The sequence below is a fragment of the Lipophrys pholis genome (genome assembly GCF_963383615.2).
Source record: "Lipophrys pholis genome assembly, chromosome: 22".
In the NCBI taxonomy this organism is placed as follows: Eukaryota; Metazoa; Chordata; class Actinopteri; order Blenniiformes; family Blenniidae; genus Lipophrys; species Lipophrys pholis.
This window is the reverse complement of record NC_137644.1, coordinates 12,098,420-12,117,767: the sequence shown is the minus strand read 5'-3', so window position 1 is coordinate 12,117,767 and position 19,348 is coordinate 12,098,420. Positions and strand designations below refer to the sequence as shown.

At 42.8% G+C, this 19,348-nt stretch overlaps 1 protein-coding gene across 2 annotated transcripts in view; it reads right to left on the bottom strand.

Moving 5' to 3' along the window:
- The window catches only part of tbc1d22a (TBC1 domain family, member 22a), a 111,458-nt gene that overhangs the window by 33,018 nt on the left and 59,092 nt on the right, over nt 1-19,348 (bottom strand). For both annotated transcript variants that reach the window (XM_080491656.1, XM_080491655.1), the window contains exon 10: nt 8,691-8,797. In XM_080491656.1, the coding sequence (XP_080347782.1) occupies nt 8,691-8,797 (107 nt within the window). The remainder of the gene's footprint in view (nt 1-8,690; nt 8,798-19,348) is intronic.

Below are 19,348 nucleotides of genomic sequence, written 5' to 3'. Positions count from 1 at the left end.
GCACCACAGCTGTAGTAAGTAGTTCTTCTGCAAGATTTCAACGGGAGCATGACTCCCCAGACGATATTCTCCCGAGAGTTTTATGGTTGAGGGTCGCCCGGAATCCAAGTTTGTCGTCTGTCCATACAAATGTTGTTGAACATTGTTGATATTTAGAGTGTATCGCTCACCCACTAGTGCCCTAAGAAGATTTTTGTGTGAACAGATGATGTTTTCAAAGCTTTGCTGCGTGAACGCAAAACGTTTCTGAAACAAAAATGAAGCATTTTCACTTCATGTATATGGGGCCTTGGATAAAAAAAAGAAAAGCTTTTACTTGACTGCTATAAGACAGCAACAGCACTACAGTGAAATGACTTGCAGGTTTCAAAAGAGGGAAAACTATGAGTTTACTGCCTGAATTTACCTCTCCGCTTAATTCTTTTTTCTTATGCCCATAAACACTACAACATCCCGGAGAAGATTCCGAAACTTTTATAGTTTAGAACCTCTGGAAACAACAATGCTTGGGGGATATACTCATTCCGTGGAGGTGAATACACACAAATGCTTCATAAAGCTGTGGCGAGACTAAATTGTCGACAGGGCGAGGCGGGAATATGCCCGCACAAGTTTAACTTTCTGAAGTTTGATTCGTGGAAAGACCTGCAACCGGCGTCTTGCTGCCAGACAGATTTGTGGCCTCTGTGCAGCAGCAGGTCACAGAAATCACCGCCTATTATGCTGCTGGTGATTTTAATGTTTTCAGTGTGAGTCTGAGCCGACCTCAGTATCAGAGCTTTTTATTTTTTTTTTGGGGGGGGGGGGGGGGGGGGGGGGGGTGTTCACCCTTACATGACCCCCAAAGTGACCAACACTGGTTTTCTTGTTAACGAGGTTTTTTGTGTGCACATTGTTGTCCTAAACTCAGGAGTCGGATGTTCTCCTCACCTCGTCTCCCCAGCAGCTGTTGCCGCCGCCATCTCCACTGACCTGTGGATAAGCTAACATAATACTATCTAATCTGTCAAACAACGAGCGATGAAGAGGGATAAGCAGATACGGTTGAAGTCAAAAATCACTCAACCCCACTGAGCAAGTGAGTGTTTACAAATTAAATGTGTTCCGATGATCTAAAATTATGATAAATTATACGTGCGTGAGTTTTAGAGACATAATCAAACCGATAATATAAATGCACGTTGCAATCATTCCGTATTGTGTCGGCAGTCGAGCGCCATTAGCCTTCCCCCTTGCTAATATTTTAGTCTTCTGATTACAGAGCTGTAGGAGCAAAAATTCGACTCATGCAAATGTCTTAGAATTCTTATGCATGAGTGTAACATTGCCAAATGGATTTTCAATCAATTTTGGATTCGACTTGACAGTTAGATTATTTTGATTTGGCCATTGGTTGCTTCTTGCCCATGTTGGCTTATACTGTCTATTAACCACAAGTCCCACTATACTACTATGTACTACTATATATTTTTTATAAAGCTGTTTTTTTTTAATACTTTCTTACTCGAGATACTACGTGTTCCCTGACACTCAGGTAACTGCACCATACCACAAGCTTTCAACTTCTGAATGTGCAACAAACATCTCGTGGTTTTTCAAAGACAGAAACTGAAGAAGCTTCATTTTACCGTGAGACACAACTCCAACTCTCCGGCCCTCCACCAGCGGTACACACACACACACGTTGAAGGGTGAGACTTTTATAATAATTTCCAATCGTCCAAAAAACAGAACCTCAACCCAATTGTCCGGATTGTGAGTCCATTCTACTGCAGCATTAGCAGTATAAGCAGACAGAAATACGATCTCCTTTTAAAGAAGAATGCATCAGTAAGGAAAACTCAGAGATCCCTGAACTTTCCAGAAAGACATTTAAAGGATACAATGAATTAAAGAATGAAATGTTCTTAAAAAGTGCTGGCATGAAAGCCACTGTAAATCTCTGGTGTCATTCCAAGAAAGAATTGTTGGGAGACAGATCTTCAACAGAAATCTTTCAAACGTTCATGGTATCATTTTTGAAAAATTAGGAAAAAGTGTTTTTAGCTTCTTTCTTTTTTTTTTTTTTTTAAACCTTTCATTAACTCTTTACTGACAGTTGGGAGTTTTCCATTAAGGCCTGGTCATGCCACTGGAATATCTGTGGGTTAAGGAGGCTGAAAAAGTTGAACGAGAGTGCAATCGATATCTATAAAATGTGCAACGAAGTGCTCTTTCTTAAAAAAAAAAAAGGAGGCGAAGAAAAAGAAACAAAGCCACGTGGGTGTTACTTCTGGGTGGTTCTTTCAATGCGAGTACAAACACAAGCGCACCAATGAGGCTGACAAGACAGACAGTAACGTACATACACAAACGTACCGTCAAGCATCGTGCACATCGCCATCTGGCGTATCACTCCCTCTGTGTGTGTGTGTGAGAGAGTGTGTGTAGTGAGTAGTGAGTGACAGCGCAAGGTGACGGTAAGAGACCCATGGGAGAAGCAGAACAGGACATGGCGTCTGCTTTGGTCTGGCTACCGTCTGCTAGACGTCGTTACTCGGACCCCTGCTCCCACTCTGGGGAGACCCAATCTCTCGCTGGCAGCATGAAAACAGATGGTTGCCTTGACAATGAGCAGACATGTTCCGATTGGCTCGGGATCCAAAGGGGGAGCTGCGCAGCAGCTAAAGAGGTGCTGTTCGACGTGTAATCTTTGTAGATTTGACATGAATGAAACTGTTTGTTGTTGTTTTTAATCCAGTTGGTTAATTAAGTGCGGGAGCCTTTCTCATGATACAAGGGGTTTCGGGGGGGGGGGGGGGGGGGGGGGGATAAGAACCTGATTCAGTGGAGGAAACTGTCAAATGATAATCCCGAGTTCATTTCCTTAACCTGTCATATTATACAGCTTTTCAACACTTTCACAGGGGTCTTGTTGATTCAAAGACGTTGTATTCGAGGTTTATGGAGATCTATCCACTGCCAATACCAAGGCCAGGATGGACTTTTCCCCGGAAACATTTAATCAAGTCTAATTCCTAAAGAGGATTCAAAAACAAAATGATTTGCTGTTAGAGGGACCGTGGAGAGGGTATGGCTGATCATGCTCATGATCACCTATTCTTTTGTGAATCAAACTAGTAGTAAGAGTAGTAAGTCGACCTCTGGCGATCCAGCTCTAAAAACCACCACACACACACACACACACACACACACACACACACACACACACACACACACACACACACACACACACACACACACACACACACACACACACACACACACACACACACACACACACACACACACACACACACACACACACACACACACACACACACACACACACACACACACACACACACGTGTGAGGACTACCGTTGAAATATAATAAGTTCCGATCTCAGGGCAAAATTAAATTTCTCAAAGTTGGGTCCTGAGCTGAAAAAAAAAAAAAAAATACATTTAAGTGCTCCCGCTGTAAAAGCCATATCTGCCGAATTAGCATAAAAGGCAGGTTTTCATCTGCTGGCTTTAAAACTGAGAGCCCTCGAGGGTGTGCTGGTGGAATAATGGACTTTTTAAACTTTTTGACTTCATTTCCCTCACTGGGCATCGCAGGTAAAGCACACATCCACAGACTGTGCATGGATGGCACACGGCCGCCACATGAGAAAGCCATCCATACTGGAAAATGTGACAAAGATTAAAATTGCTAAACTTGATAGATTTTTTTTTTTTTACACACACATTAATATCTTGTGACCGGGGATTAACAAGAAATGTTTAAATAAACAATACAACGTTGGCCAGAGATGACAGTTTCATATAAATTCATCGAGACGGCAGGTATGGAGCCATTTTAACAAGTTAAATTAGTAAAGTTAGCCAGAGGCGCTGTCCAATTTAGCGCAGTACAAGACTAATTGGCTTCTGGAGAGACTGGGGCAACGCGCGGGTCAACTTAACAGAGATGTGCCTCAAATGGGTACATTTGTAGAAACTCCATTTACTTTTGCTTCATTTATTTTGTGTTAAGCCGTCGTTCACCCTCCGTTACAAGTTGTAGGGAAACCAGACTGCATCAGTTTAGAGGCACAATCACGCTTAAAGTCAATTTTAATAATGGCTGACAATAAGAAACACACACCTCTTTGAACATGGCTAATGTGCCCACTTCTCATCCCGTAGCCCCCGCCAGCTTCTCTGATCCCGTCAGAAGTAGATGCGGCAAATGTGTGTAGCCCTGTTTGATGTGTAAATGGGCTGCGTGCCGTTATCTCGTCTCGCGCTGTTGTAAACACACGCACGCACACAAACGCTGGGCCATCGAACGCTGCCTTGGAAGGTCATACCAGGACACGGGGAATGTCTCTGGGTCTCCTGTTCAGCTGTGAAACCATCACCGGGCGTGCTGGTTGTGGGGCCCGCGAGATTTTAATTACATCACATGCTCATGCTACAAACCTCAGCCGTTGAAATTGTGTTGTCTTAGGTGAAACAAAAGAAGGGATGATTCCGCGAAAACAAACAGTCCACTTTGCCCGATTTTTGCTCGTCAACACAGACATTAGAATGGCCCGGATCGCTCTAACCTGTCTTTTATCCCATTAAGGCAGCGGTTCATTAGAGAGGCTGGTTAAGGGAATTGACAAGCCAAAATACTTTTAGGGGAGAGAGGAATAACAGCGAGGCGCTAAGACCAGAGCTAATGGGCAATTTACTGTATGAAAATAATAAAAGAAAACATTTTGGGTTTCCACTGTACGCCAGGTAATTATTTGTAATTACATGAGCGGCACACCGACCGTGGCTCGAGGATGGATGGGAGATAGTCTACCCCCACCCCCCCACCCGAGTCTCCCCGACTAATTCGTGGACTTCAAACGTCCAGTTTAAGGTTGTTCTACATTCTTGTGCAATTAAAGCCCTTTACATATACTATGACAATTGGTCCGAAAAAAGGTGCTTAAAAGGTAACGTGCAAATGTAATTGCAGAGACAGACTCTGGCTCTGGCTCTGGCTGTGACCGGGCGGCCTCAGTTAAGCGTAATAGTGTGTAGTGGATGTGAGAGGGTTTGAGACGAGGTCAGCGCAAGGATCACCAACTAATTACAGTGCTGAGGCACTCAGCCTCCGTCAGATTGTTTAGAAAGCATTAGAAGGGGGGAAACATCGGCTTCCCTGGTGCATTGCACATAATTAGTTTGGAGTCAAGGTCACAAACAAACACCAGCGTGCATGTACAAACAACAGGCGCGCACATGCAGGAGCACACACAAAGACACACGATCTATTCTTCGGTTACTTCCTCGGCTCGGGAGCTTTGCATTTGCTCCGTCTTGCTCTCTCAGGGGCAACAAGGCACGGCGTCTATTAATTTCCTGAATGAATAGCCGACCAAATGATGGTTATTTATGGATGTTCTCATTCCGTGCACAACACAAGCTCCTATTAATTACCTTTGGTGTAGGGCTTGGCAATATTTCATATGCCTTTAATCCCGAAATATATCGATTAAAAAACCCGATGCTAAGACAATTATTACTTTTCTCACTGAAACTTCACTACACACACACACAAGGGGCCTCTAACTTCCACGGAACAATAACCATATTGGTTAATCAATACATTAAAAGACTAAATGCTGCGACCATTTCCTGGCGTTTTAGTTTAGATTAGGGTCACTGACTCCACGGAGGAGACTTGGCAGATGTTTTTTTAGAACTGTGCCAGGAATCGATGATTAGAGTAGCTGGACTGAAACATGGCTGCAGAGGGTAAACTAGAGGATCCAGCCATCTAGCCTCATCCGGAATTAATATTTGGTAAAAAAGTTTTTTTAAAATGGGGTTTGTCAATTTCTCATCGCGTCATTTCGCCTGATGCTAAAATGAAAGTAAGCCGAGCGTTAACCCGCACCCACAGTATTCCCAGCAGTAAACATATGTCAGCCTACCTTTAGAGCCGTCAGCATGTTGGTAGCTTTTCTTAACGGTTTTGTCGGCACTTCTTCTCAGCAGGAGTTCATAAAACGGCTTCTTTCGGGAGCCGCCGACGGCTCGATTATCAAGCGTCTTCCTCTAACCGATGAAATTTCAGAGCCACACAGTGCCGACAGCTCCGTCATGTATCACAGCAACAGTACAAGCACTAGTCAATTAATTCCATTACTTTTTTTTTTTTAAGTAACTAGAGTAAAAAAGTATACATTTTAAGTAACGATAAAGAATTACGAGAAAACTCATTTGTGACGGAGGCAGGGTGGAGGATGTTTTGTCACAGTGGCATTGTCCAGCCGGGCACGTTCGAAATTGACAGATGGCCGAACCATGACCGCTGAGCGCGAGGTGGATTAGGAGAGCTGGTTGGAAAGAAATGACGAAACAAAATGAAGTTTTGGTGCTGCAGTCTGTCCACGCAATTATGGGCTCTCCTGACACTCGCGTCTGCTTTGGAATATGCGAGACGATCGCATTCTGAAACGCCAAAACACGGAGAACCTGCTGCACGCACGGTTCCTACATGTGAGGTCCAGCTGGCTTTATACAAGCATTGTGAGCATATCTGCGGCGTTATCCAACGACGCACTGAAGAGAACTCTCAGACTGAAAAAGCAGGTCATGGCACCCAAAAAAAAAGAAAAAAGAAAAAAAAAAATGGAGCCGGTATAGTGGAAAGGTGCAAATTGAGACTCTATAAGCAGTGAAACTAGACAAAAGAGGTGTAAAGTGGGATTTATGGTCTGTCCGAAACTGCATGTCGGACGGGCAGATAGTGTCGTAAACCACCCTCTCCTCACACCTTTCCAACGTCAGATAGCAAGTGTCTGTCTCGTCCATTATCCCTCCACAATCCAACATTCACACCCACTCCGAGCTATGAATGGCCTGTTGTGTGGAGGCGAGAGCAAAGCACTGGACTTCTTTTTTTTTTTTTTAACGCTTTTCTCATTTGTTACTCAGCTACTTGTTGCACTTTTCAGGTGTACAAACAGTGCAACACGATGATGTGCCTGTCTAAAGCCACATTTGAGTGTGGTCATTCAGAACAGGGAAAAAAGGAAGAAGAAAAAAAAAAAACATTAACAACCACGATAGCTGGTTTTATTAAGTGAATTGAATTATTACAAAACACCCATGAAGAATAGGTATGGTTACAGGAACGGTCGCAGTCGCAATGTGTGGGACTGCGAGCACTCAGACTATTCAATACTCAAAATTAATGGAATAATAACTGAAAAATTCTTAGTGGCAAAATGATCATGTTTAATACTAAAATGATGGTGGAAGGCATCCCACTACTAATGGGCCACTGTTATGAGGTCACTGAACAAGACTTTGAACCTCTAAATACTCGTTGCGTCACAAGTATAATAGAATTATATGTGAATTGTACATTAGAATACATGTTTGTTTCTTCTTTAACCAGGGGCGGTAAAGACATTTTATTTCAGAGGCCAGATAAAGTCCATTTTCATCTCGAATAGGCCAGACCCGTGAAATAGTATAAAGGTTTTTGTTGTTGTGACATATAGTATGCATGATGTAAAGTGACTATATTTACTCAAAACCAGACAATTTCTAGAGAAAACTACTACAACCTTAACACGAAGTCAATTTTAATTATATTTTCTGGTGCAAATTACAGAGAAAAGTCTACTTTGATATGTTTCATGGCAGTGTCACTGATATATCTCAGCTTGGACGTCAGTGTTGTGTCTGCTACTCTTTAGAAATTAGTTTTAGAGAAAAAATAAATCTATTTTTTCTACCAAATTTTCACCATTTGTTTGGTGGTTTGGCGGCCAGATTGGAGCCTCTTGCGGGCCGGCTTTGGCCCACAGGCCTTATGTTTGACACCCTTTAATTAACTCAATCAGTGTTACAATGTATACCTTCAGATTTAATTGAGTTGTTGTCTCTTTAGGGTATTCAGAAATACAAGTAAGACGGAAAAAAAATAAAAATCTAAAGAATACTTTAGGGCCACGTGAAATATCCATGTTGTACATAAATGGGGTTTCTTTTGGACATTTAAAAGCTTTTAATTGAAAACTGACAAAAACCGAGACCTCCTTTGGCATCGACTGTTTATCCACTGCAAGTAATCATTCATCATTTTCTTTCAATATAAAATGCCAAACTAGTTACATAAAAATAAATATATCACTGAAAATAGAGATCTAATAGACAAATAAAAGCAATGAGCATTTCATGGCCTGCAACACGACATTAAATGCATTTTACTTTTCCAAAATGAATACCACCATTTGTAACGTGAGGCTCACTGGAAAAGAAAGATCCCTAACTTTCACTATGTTTCCACTAACCGAAAGCTAAATAATGCTGTAAAACTATTATTGTAAAAAAAGAAAGCATCAAATACACAATTTTGTGTCAAACAAAGGCACACACCAAGTCTTTGCACATCTGAAAAGATGCAAGCAATGTATGAAGCAAAAAAAGCATTAAACTCGAAATAAATCCACCTATTTAAAACTTAATGCCTTTTAAATCAAAGCTTAGTGACTTTGCATAGAATTAGTAATGGATTCAACTGATAATGCAAAACGAACAATCGTCTCTCAGGAAAATATACTGTGCATCATTGACGGGGGAAGCCGTCCGAATCATTTTATGTCGGGACACATTCAGACACTTGTTCTTAACCGACATACAACTCATCGACACACACGTGGGCTCACCTGGATGCCATCCAGCAGCTTGCTCATACACCAGAAGCTGTCAGCCTCGATGTTCCTCAGGGCCTCCTCCTGAAGACTGGACACATCAAAGTTTTCTACCTCCTCCTCTGTGGACGAGAGAACGGGAATAAGGAGAGGGCATGAGGAATTGGTAAAAAAAAGAGACAGATCAAGTGCTCAACAGAGGTGGTGGGAGAGACGCTGACTCAAAGTTCTTGGCGCCATTGAAAAGCCCGCCATTCAGACAGGGATAGCGGGAGAGTCATAGGTGCGTGGGGAGAGCAGAGTCAACAATGAGAGTGGGAGCTCGGGAAGACATGAGGAGGTGGGTTATGAAAGAGATGTATGGAAAGGAACATTGGCCAATTGGAGCAATAGGAGTGTATCAGCATGTGGGAAGGAGCTAAATACAGATCTGTCGAATGATTATCATCTCCTCAAAGTTAGTGGTTCAAACTCGGCGGTGGCCTCTGTGAATATTTAGAAGATCTCGACGCTTTAAATCGGTTTTCCACACGGCGAGACAGTGAATGCAGTTTACTTCAGTTCCACAGGAAATAAGAAAAATCAAGATTCTTTGCATTTGTATTTGAACTTGCTTGAAATTGAATTACCAGTTGTAATCAGGTCGCATACCTCTTGCATAGTTCAGTTATCCTTGCAACATGTTTACACAGCGCCGCATTTGCCTCTGTACACTTTTTATTAGTCAGAATTCTTTGACTTTCAGGGTTTGCATTTAATGTGTGTCACAAGGAAATTACAGTGAAAGCAAGCACAAAGGTAATTTTAAAAAGTGGGGTGAGCAAAGTCGGGCTGAAAGTTAATCAGTCGGCAGATGAGCGACGCAGAATTAGCCTTCCTGGAAATCACACTGTCGACTGAACAAAAAGAAATAATTTCTGAGCGCCGAGCACGCAGAGTCCCCAGTCATCTTCGCTGGGTGACTTCAGCGATGGGTGTCATCAGATGTCATTAACGGCAGCAGTGTGTGACGGACTGCAGGGGCTCTGACGGGCTTCTGACAGGCCACTGACAGCCAGTGGAGGAGAGATGGGACAAGACTGATTAACAATGATCTGGAGAGGAAGAGAAAAGAGACACGGGGAGAGCGGCCGACAGAAAAAAAGAGCGAAAAAAAAAAAAAAAGAAAGTACAAAACTGTGCATAAAGTAGCCATATTATCAAAAATCTGGTACATGTATTTGAATTTTGTGTATTTATAATGAGTTCAACACACACACACACACACACGCACACGCAAAACCTGGCAGCTCTACTTGGTATCCTTGGCAACTCCAGAGGAATGTTGTCAAGGTTGTAATGAGCATGCTCGGCCTGACAGACAGACGGACAGGAGGCTGGCAGCAGGCCAGGAGAACAAAGCCACTAACAACTCGGCTGCATGTCCACAATCGTGTGTGTGTGTGTGTGTGTGTGTGTGTCTGATTTCCTACACTGGTGGGGGCATCAACCTTAATGTGCACTGACCAATGGGGTGTCATGACACTGCGGGGACTTTGGAGTCAAAGGTCTTCGAAAAAGGGGGAATAAATACATTTCGGCTACCTTTATGAGCAAAAAGTACATTTTTGTTGACTTCTGCCAGATAAACTTGCCTGGCGCCCCTAAACACGTTTAATTTCTAAACGTAAGATACCACTTAGGAACATATTAAGCTTTAAAATGTTTTCCAAAACTGGAGTTCATTTTCGATATTTTGAAAACTGCTAACATTTTAGCATCGTCTTTCACAATCTTAGGCCCCGTTTACAGGAAAACGTTTTTAACTGAAGACAGAACTGTTGGGTGTCTATTTACATGACAACTGTGCTTGAAAGCGCAGCGTTTTGAAAATTACTCCCAAAGTGGAACTTTGGGAAAAACTCGCTGACTCAGTCACCGTGTAAACGGAAAACTGTTTTGTAATGGTGCTACTCTTCATGCACGCCATGGCTGTGGTAACTAATTTCTCTGCGCATGTACAAAAATATGCAATAAATTACTAATTTTTTTTTAGGTGGAAGTTAGTTGTGAAGCGACATGTTAAGGTAAGGGATAGAGGGATTATATCAGAGGGCGGGCTCCACAAGAAACAGTACACCAACACATGTGACTCTTTCGACTGGTTTGTCCTTCTGAAGTCAAATCAGGATGGTCAGAATCCATAGCGAGCCGCCTGCACCTTCATTTCAGTGCAACCTTTCATCCTGACACGCCAGGCCAGATCGTCGCATTGAGACGCACAAAAATCTAATTTTGCTCGCATAGCTACCAGATCTTTAATACCAGATATGAAGGTGGTCAGCAGCCGGGCTGTGATTAGATGTCAGCTCAGTTCATTGGAGCCACAATATCCACCCAGGCAAAGCAAGAAAAAGGGGCAAACGTAACACAGCCTCAAGCCACGCATAGCGGCTGTTACTGTGTATAAATATAGAGATATAATCTCATGAAATCCAATTTTTGGGATGGCATCTAAAGAAATCAGTTAACGGCAAGAAGTGTAAACATATCCATAGTCGGAGAGGTCATCCAGTGAGAAAATATTACGAGTCGGAGACAGCTGATGAGATGAAAACTCTATATTCTTCCCCTCCGCTTAAATTGAGGCCAAAGCGCAAGTCAACTACAATCAACCAGACGTAGATGTAGTGTTGGAGCAGCTGTTCTATGAGCGCAGAGACAAAAGCAGCCACCATCTGACCAATTTAGAGTCACTATTTAATTTGATAGCTCCTCTATAGTGATGCAGAAGACAATGGCATTACATGAATACGAGCCTCTCTTGGGGAAGCGGCAGCTCTGAGCAACAGTGATGGCATTAAAACGGTGGTTGAAAAGATTAATTATGGACAGGCTGACTGGAAAATTCGCATGGTGTCATTGCTGATTAACAAGGTAGTGAGAGTGCTTCTGCTCTGGCGTCGTGGGAGACCCTGAGCGTCCCAAAGTCTCAACGCAGTCTTTGTTGTGGCTAAACCGCTGCTGTCAGGCCAAGTTTCAAAACTAGACCTTGACTTGGGAGCAGATTAGAAGGGACGGCTTCCAAGAGTCCAGTGGTTCTACAGGAATCGAGCATAGCTCATCACAATAACAAGGACACACCAGAGGAAGGGGCTGAGAGCAGCAGAGGCCGTGTAGGGAGAATGACTGGACTCAGGGCTGAGCGTGGCCGGATCACAAGGCAACACTGCCCCCTCTGGTCTCCAGTGTAACTGATGATGACACCAATAACCTGCTTTACATGGATGAATGCTTAAAAATAGCCAAAGCTCGGGTCATTAGTCATTTCCATGGTCAGGCAGCCCAGGCAGCGTCTTTTGTCCACTGTTTAAAGGATAAAAGAATCAAAGCTGTGTGGTGACTGTCTGATGATTTAACAACTTGTTGCTGCCTCACTTGATCCACCTTCACACATGCAGCGGTGTCTTTTTGAACAATATGGCACAAACACAGGGGGAAAAAAAAGGGGGGGGGGGGGGGTGCATTAGGCCACCTTAAACAGTCAACAGACTGTAACGGCTGACCTGCCCACAACAGAAGAAATTGCTAATTATTTTCTACAGGATCCATGCTTCACTTGAAATTCCTTCCAGAAAGTCTCTTGGTGATTTCTTCTGGAGCTCTGCCTCCACAATAAGGACTGGCTGACAATACATGTCTGGGACATGATCCGTGTCTCTGAGGGAATGCTTCACAAATAAGAAGCTGGGGATTTTGTGGGAGCTCAAGCTTCAGTGAACTTCACATCAGTGAATGGGAGTCTTGGTGGCTTTAGTTCTGTGTGGTGTATACCTGCACAATAATCTTTTGGCAAATAATACTCTCGGCTTTGTGGAGGGAGAGAGCGAGCTGTTTGAGAACGAGGTCTGACATTCACCTTGGTAGGAAAACTTGTATGACACAGCCAACTCTCTGAGACGCAAAGTACACAGAACTGCCCGGGCCTCTGAGAAATGGCATTTTGTCATTAAACTGGCAGAGCAGCAGGAGACACACACAGACCACAGGCTTTGGTGGCCGTGGCTGTATCAAGGGAACAATCCACACACAATCTATGTATGAATAAATTTAATAAACAGAAATATTAGGGGGGGGCACAATCATAATAGTGATAACTGCAGCAGGAAACCTTTAGTCTAGCGTTAAAAACTGCATCCTGTTCTTCCATCTCTTTAATCAAAATGATCCTCCAAATCTTGCTCTGCTAAAGGTTTCTTCACGTGCGTTATATATTCAGTACAATTCCCTGCTCAATTTTTAACATGGTCTCGGTACCTTGAGACGACTGTTACGACGAACAGAATTCCATTTGAGAAAGTCTCCATCAGCCCAACAATCTATGTATCGGATTCTTTACACACTGCTGAGGCTTTTCTTGGCTGCGTATTTAATGACGTTTTCCTATGAAAGGGTTCTTGGAGTAAACTGGACTGACATTAGATCGCCCATACAGGTCGGTAAGTGTCCGAGTGGAGCTGACTGCAACGTGAGCTGCAGAGAAAGCCTGGAGAAATTGGCTCCGCCAACAGAATCTGGGCAGGAAAGTGCTGTAATTAGGTGAATAAGGCCTTCAACGTAGCAGAAGATGCTGTAGCCATAATGGACCACATCACATCAGTCAGAAAAAACCCATTTCTGCTGTTATGATCAGTATAAGAAAGCATGTACGAAAGCTAAATAGCATTGCTTGACAGATATTGAAAAGTTCGCAGCAGAGGTGTCAAACGTGAGGGGCCCATGAACCAAAACCAGCCTGCCGAACCACCAAGCAAATTGTAAAACATTTCAAAGAAAATATTGGTGATGCCGTCATGAACACGAGCGACCTTGTCAGTATCAAAAAAGCCTCAAAGCCACCCTGTCGGTGAGTTTGTAAAAACATGCATAAGGCAAAGAGAGGGTTTCTTTTTTTTTTTTTTTTTTTTTGACATTTCACTATATTTTGCACCAGAAGGTTTCATTAAAATTGGCTTCATATTGAGATTGTAGAAATTGTTTGGTTTTTCCATAAATATAGACATTTCCTTCGTGTACACTCGATGCCGCAACAAAGAAAAACTTTAAAGTCTATATTTGAAGGTTATTATAGTACTATTTTACCAGTCCGGCTCACTCAGGATGAAATCGGGCTGTATGTGGCCCCTGAACTAAAATGTGCTTAAAGGTTTCAGACGTTCATCCAGCTTCTTCTTGATAATCACTGCAACCTCGTCAAAACGAGTCAGTATATATATCACTTTGGGAAGCAATAAAACATATCTAATCATGAATATTTAACTAACATCTTCTTTCTCTGTCCTATTGAACATTGGTGATTTCCCTTCCCTCTACTGCCACACCCTCTTCTGTTGCTTCCGTGCCTCTCCAAGCTGTTCCCCTCCCTTGCGCTCATCTCCCCGCCCCCCCGCCGCCCGTGTTCTCACCTCTTCTCCTATTGGCCACTGAGCCAACTTCCTGCCAAGCCCCGGGGCTCGTTTCCTGTTTGTCCTGGCGCGGGGGGCAACTTGTCCAGAGAGACCAACTGCTTGGTCGCTGCCAGCTGTGAGCACTTGGCACAGCTTGGCATGCGGAGCTGGGTTACACCTCCAGAGACCCCGAGTGCGGGCGCCTACATACACAGCCGCCGCGCACGGCAAACACACAAGCGCCCGCGCCAGTGCCGCCATCTGCCCTCTACAACTACGGGCCACAAGGTAATGTGATGTAAGATGATAAACGAGCTGGTTTAGCCTGATGTAATCATAAAGTGTGTGCCGAGCATGAGAGCCAGCGTGTGTCTGTGTAGACAGCGACTGGCGATGAAGAAGAAAAAAAAAACGGGTCCCATTTGACAACCTTCTGTTGGTTCTAATTAATCACAAGAAAACCCAAGTCGCCCGCTTCAGGAAAAAAAAGAAAAGAAAAATATATAGCACCCAATTGGGTTTAACAAGATTTCACCATCCAAACCTCACCACAAGACATGAAACGGGACAATCATTACTTACAATTTACAGCTGCAGTTCAGGCTAAATCTAATGAATCTCATGATGTACAATCGCGGCGCTGATTCCAAGCGTGTCACAATTCACTTTTCACCTACAGAACGACACCCAAGTGACACGGCCCGAGGCTTGACGCCTCCAAAACCAGACAGACGGTAGCCGCCGGTTGGATTTGTAATACTTCAAAGAACCTTCCTTTCAAGTCTTGACAGCCCCCACCTCGTTTCACTTAGGCATCACAGACAAAATCACAAAAGAAAAAAAGAAAAAAATGTTATCTCGGTGGCACAAAAAGTGTGATAACAACACCGTTATTGAAAGCACAACATTTTGCAATGAGGTGACATTCCTGCTGTTGAATAATTAAGAACAGAGAGCAACCTGGAAAAACTGAGTTGCACTGCACACACCAGTATATGTTACCAAAGCAGGTGCCAATCCAGTGAGAACAGCTTTATGGAAGTGTTTGACACAAGATGTGAAAATATGAAAATAGACCCATGGAGGTGAAAGAAGTGTGTTTATGAGAAGGGATGATGTTAAAAATAAGTGTTTGATCAGGTAATATTTCAGTAGAAACAGGGACTTTTATTTCTATAGATTCTGGTGCTGGATGGAGAAGCTTATAAGAAATTAATTTATTTTTTCTTCTCTCTCAAAAAGTGAACAGGAAGTCATCCAGGGTCCTCGCTGCACTTCTTAGAAGTTACAAGGGTTTTTCATCAAAGTGCGACGCCGGGTTTACACACGGAAAAGTGCTGAACTTCAGCCTCACTCACGATAAAGACCGCTCCAGGCCATAAAATCTACACAATCACTCCGCACAACGCTCTCATCACCCGCTATCTGTGCTACGAGCCGTGTGTCCATACATCAACCAGCAGGCCCCCCAAAGCTGTTGGGAAGATAATGTTAAGCCTTTGACATCAAATGGAATACAGCTATTAATGTCATATCTGCCTATGTGCAGACACATAATGATCCACTCTGCCCCGAGGTGAGATGGCGTCTTTTATGAGGAAGCTTCAAGTGTTAAATGTTGAATAAGGCCGCTGTATTGAACAGTTAGGACTGCTGCCAATGTCTCCTTGTAGGCTCCAAGACTGAGCTTTTGAGTCAACACCATCGGCTGTTGGCCATTCTGTAACCATGGCGAGCCTGACAGATGCAACACTGGCTGGGACGAGGTCTGCTTGTGTTTTCCTCCATGGCAATAGCATAGAGAATGGGGGAGGGGAGTGACGATCGATGGTGGAAACCACAGCCGAAGCTGCAGGACCTCTAACGGTAGGTCATTTACACCCACAGCGAGCATCACCAGGCTGACACAAAAGTTTTCAGTGACAATGCAGAAATACATGTTCTCAAATGTAATTAAATATAGACATTTTCATCACAGATACTCTGCGACAGCAAAGAAAAACTTTAAGTTTAAATTTAAAGGTTATTATGGCACTAGTTTCGCAGTCCAGCCCACTTGAAACGGGCCTGATACCGCTGCGATGAACTGATTAATAAGCAAATAACTTTGCCTTTTGTGCTCAGCTCCATCTACACCACCATCACCTACACTGCGTCTGCGGCTCAGCCTCATCTAAATTTGGTGAACTCTGTATTCTTCTGACACTTTCATTTTTCTTCTCGAGTTGAAGTGATTAGTCAGATCATCAGCGATGGAGCAAAAGCTTATACTTCACCCTGAATGAAAGTATTTACTACATTATACACATGAAAATCAGAAAAGATAAGTTCAAATTTCATGTCAAGTGATTGGCTTTATATCTGCATTTCCCCCACTCTATATTCTTGAAGCTTTGTCACTTAAGAACAGTGTTCGCTGGCCAACATAACCAGCTTTCAAAATGTCTTTTTTTTATTTATTTTTTTTACCTCTTATACTTAATGTGTACAATAAAAAAATTAAACACTTGGGTGCTGCATTGAAGTGGTATGATAGCCAAGTTCTGACAGTTCCAATTCAAGCAAGAATTAATTGTTCACTTAGTGGAATGGTGAAGAAAACAGGGCAGAAAAAAAAAAAACAATCCCCATGAAGACTGATTACACTTAAGCAGAAATAAATAGTTTTTGAGTTTGTCAGCAAAATGTGACAATGAAACCCCCAGTAAACTTCGAAATGAATAATTAAAAAAAAAAAAAGAAAATGTCGGCCAGCATATAAAATAAAGTCTTAAACTGTTGAGATACTCAACTTTGTTTGTAGCGATCAGACGACGAAGTGGGCACATCCGAGACAAAAAGGTCAAATCAAGTAAAATTGCAGTTTCCTAAATATCACAACTTCGAGTTGGTTCATCAAACTTACACTGTATCAAAGACGTAAATTAGCGTGCACCGACAATCGGACGTCGACATGACGGCTTGAACTCGGTTAATCCCACACCAACAGGCCAACAATGTGAAGCGATCGCTGCAGAGACAGACGTGGGCGTATCTCCATCAGCAAGGCTCCACATTTAAGCAATGAAGTCCAGATTGAAATTTGTAAGAAATTTAAAAATTTAAAAAAAGAGACCAAACAAATCTGAAAAACAAAGCATTGTGCAGAGGTTTTAAGTAAATTTTAGCTCTTGATTTCTCTCTTTACCCAGTCTACATTTAGGTAATCGGCAAAAGTACCAGCGTTTAAGAAACTATCCCTTTTCTCCCTTTTCCATGGACACAGAGTGTGAATAAGGCCTTAATCCATTGATGTGATTCAGGCTAAACGTTTCTAGCGTCCAAAACGTATTCATAAACCTCTGAATTTTGCTTGAATCGGACTTAAGGTCCTACACCGTGTCTACATTCTCACTTTCTGGTTTCACTTTCCCCTCCCTGAAAATAGGAAGCATCCGTTACAAATCGCTATATGGAGCTTTAAATGTGTGTACATTTCTGTGGCAGACAGGACAGAATCAAAAGAGGTTTTCGGGCTGCAAACCTCAGGGCATGACTCATACCAGGGACAGAAAGGCAGGATATTTCACCATTTCCAGCTTCGACTTTCACAATCACTCAACTGATTTGTTGCACCGGAGGTCCACAAACATCAGTGGAAAGCAACGCTCACCTTTTCTGGAAGTCATTTCGTAAAATAACAACAGAGATGACTTTGACGTCAAAACTTTCTGCTTGCTCATTTTTGTTTCGGTATTTAAAGACGAGAGGCGAAGTGAATGATAAACGGGCAAGGCTAAGACGTTACCGTGAATTGAAGCTCTGCTGTTGCTCAACAGAAGACACATTGGGATGCAGGGATGCATCAAAAAACAAGCTCATAATGGGAGAATATAAAGCTTAAGCAGCATTTCCGTAAGTCGCATCTGTCACTATTTTCTGTAGCAGCTTTTATAGGCATCCAGTGTTTGCACAATCTCATGGAAATATTTCAGCCTTTTTCACAACACTGGCGAAGAAGATAAATACTGCACTGGGTGTATTGTGAAGTGCCTCAAAGTCACATCCAAACAGAGTGCTGCCATAATTCAGTCTTTGCTTTCACATTGTCCCGTCTGCGTCTATAAGCGCTGCGTGAAGTAATGTCTCTTTTGTGATCAGGTGACTGAGGATGTCGTCGACGCTCGTGCAAGCATTTTTAATGTGAACCAGCTATTCTTGATCACACATTTGAGTTACGGGACATATTGTATGATCATTGTGTCGAATGCACAGTGTGCGATGGAGAGGTGGGGGATCGACCCCCCTCTGGGAGATGCATCTGCTGCTCTGCGGAATTTTACTGAATTAAAAAGAGGAAAATAGCAATGCAGGGCAGCCCACACGTATCAAGAGTCGAAGTTGAGCAATGGCGTCTAACGGCACGTGGCATGTATAGATTCATAGAAGCTTTGTGTAAGGTCCATGACACCGTTTTCAAGTGAAAACACAAGACCTCGGTTGCGTTCTGGGTGTCAGTTTACGCAACGCTGCAGCTCCCAAAGAGGCACTTTTTTTTTTACTCGTGAACTCTAGTTCACAAGTCACAATCCTACATTGTCATCTGTCCATACGAATGTCTGTGTACTTGTTATTATTAATGTTTATAGTGTATTGTTCTCTGTGAGCAGTTCCATTTAAAAAAAACAAAAAAACAACAGCACTCACTAGTGTGGCTACGTGAAACCTAAATCGTTTTCTGCGTTTCAGTGTAAAAAGACATTGTTTTCAAAACACTGCTGCGTAATCGCAAAGATTTCTGAAAGCCAAACGCAAATAAATGAAGTGTCGCTGTGTAAACCAAGTCTTAGTTCGATGCTTTCGCTAGAAAAGTGGAGCGCGTAGGCCTTTATAATAGGCCAGCAATTGTCGTAAATGTTAAACTTGTGATATATCTCGTATTTTATCATTTGAATTTGCCTGCAATACATATAAATTCCAAACACGTGTCCCAGCATTTCCTTTTGATAAATACAGAAGCAGAAGATGTGCGTGGCAATAAGATATCCCGTGACATAAAACTTTAAAAGTGCAGGTGTCTCAAAGATGAAGTGAAGAATGTCTTTTACTTAAAGCAGCCAGCCAAACACAAACGCTTTCTTCAATTTATTCAGGGCCGAGTGAATCAGCCTTTCTAATGTGCATTTGGGAGCCGAGAGAAAGTTTGGTGAGATGTAAGTGAAGGATCAGTCCATTAAGTCATTAGTGTGTGTAATCTGTGGATTTAGT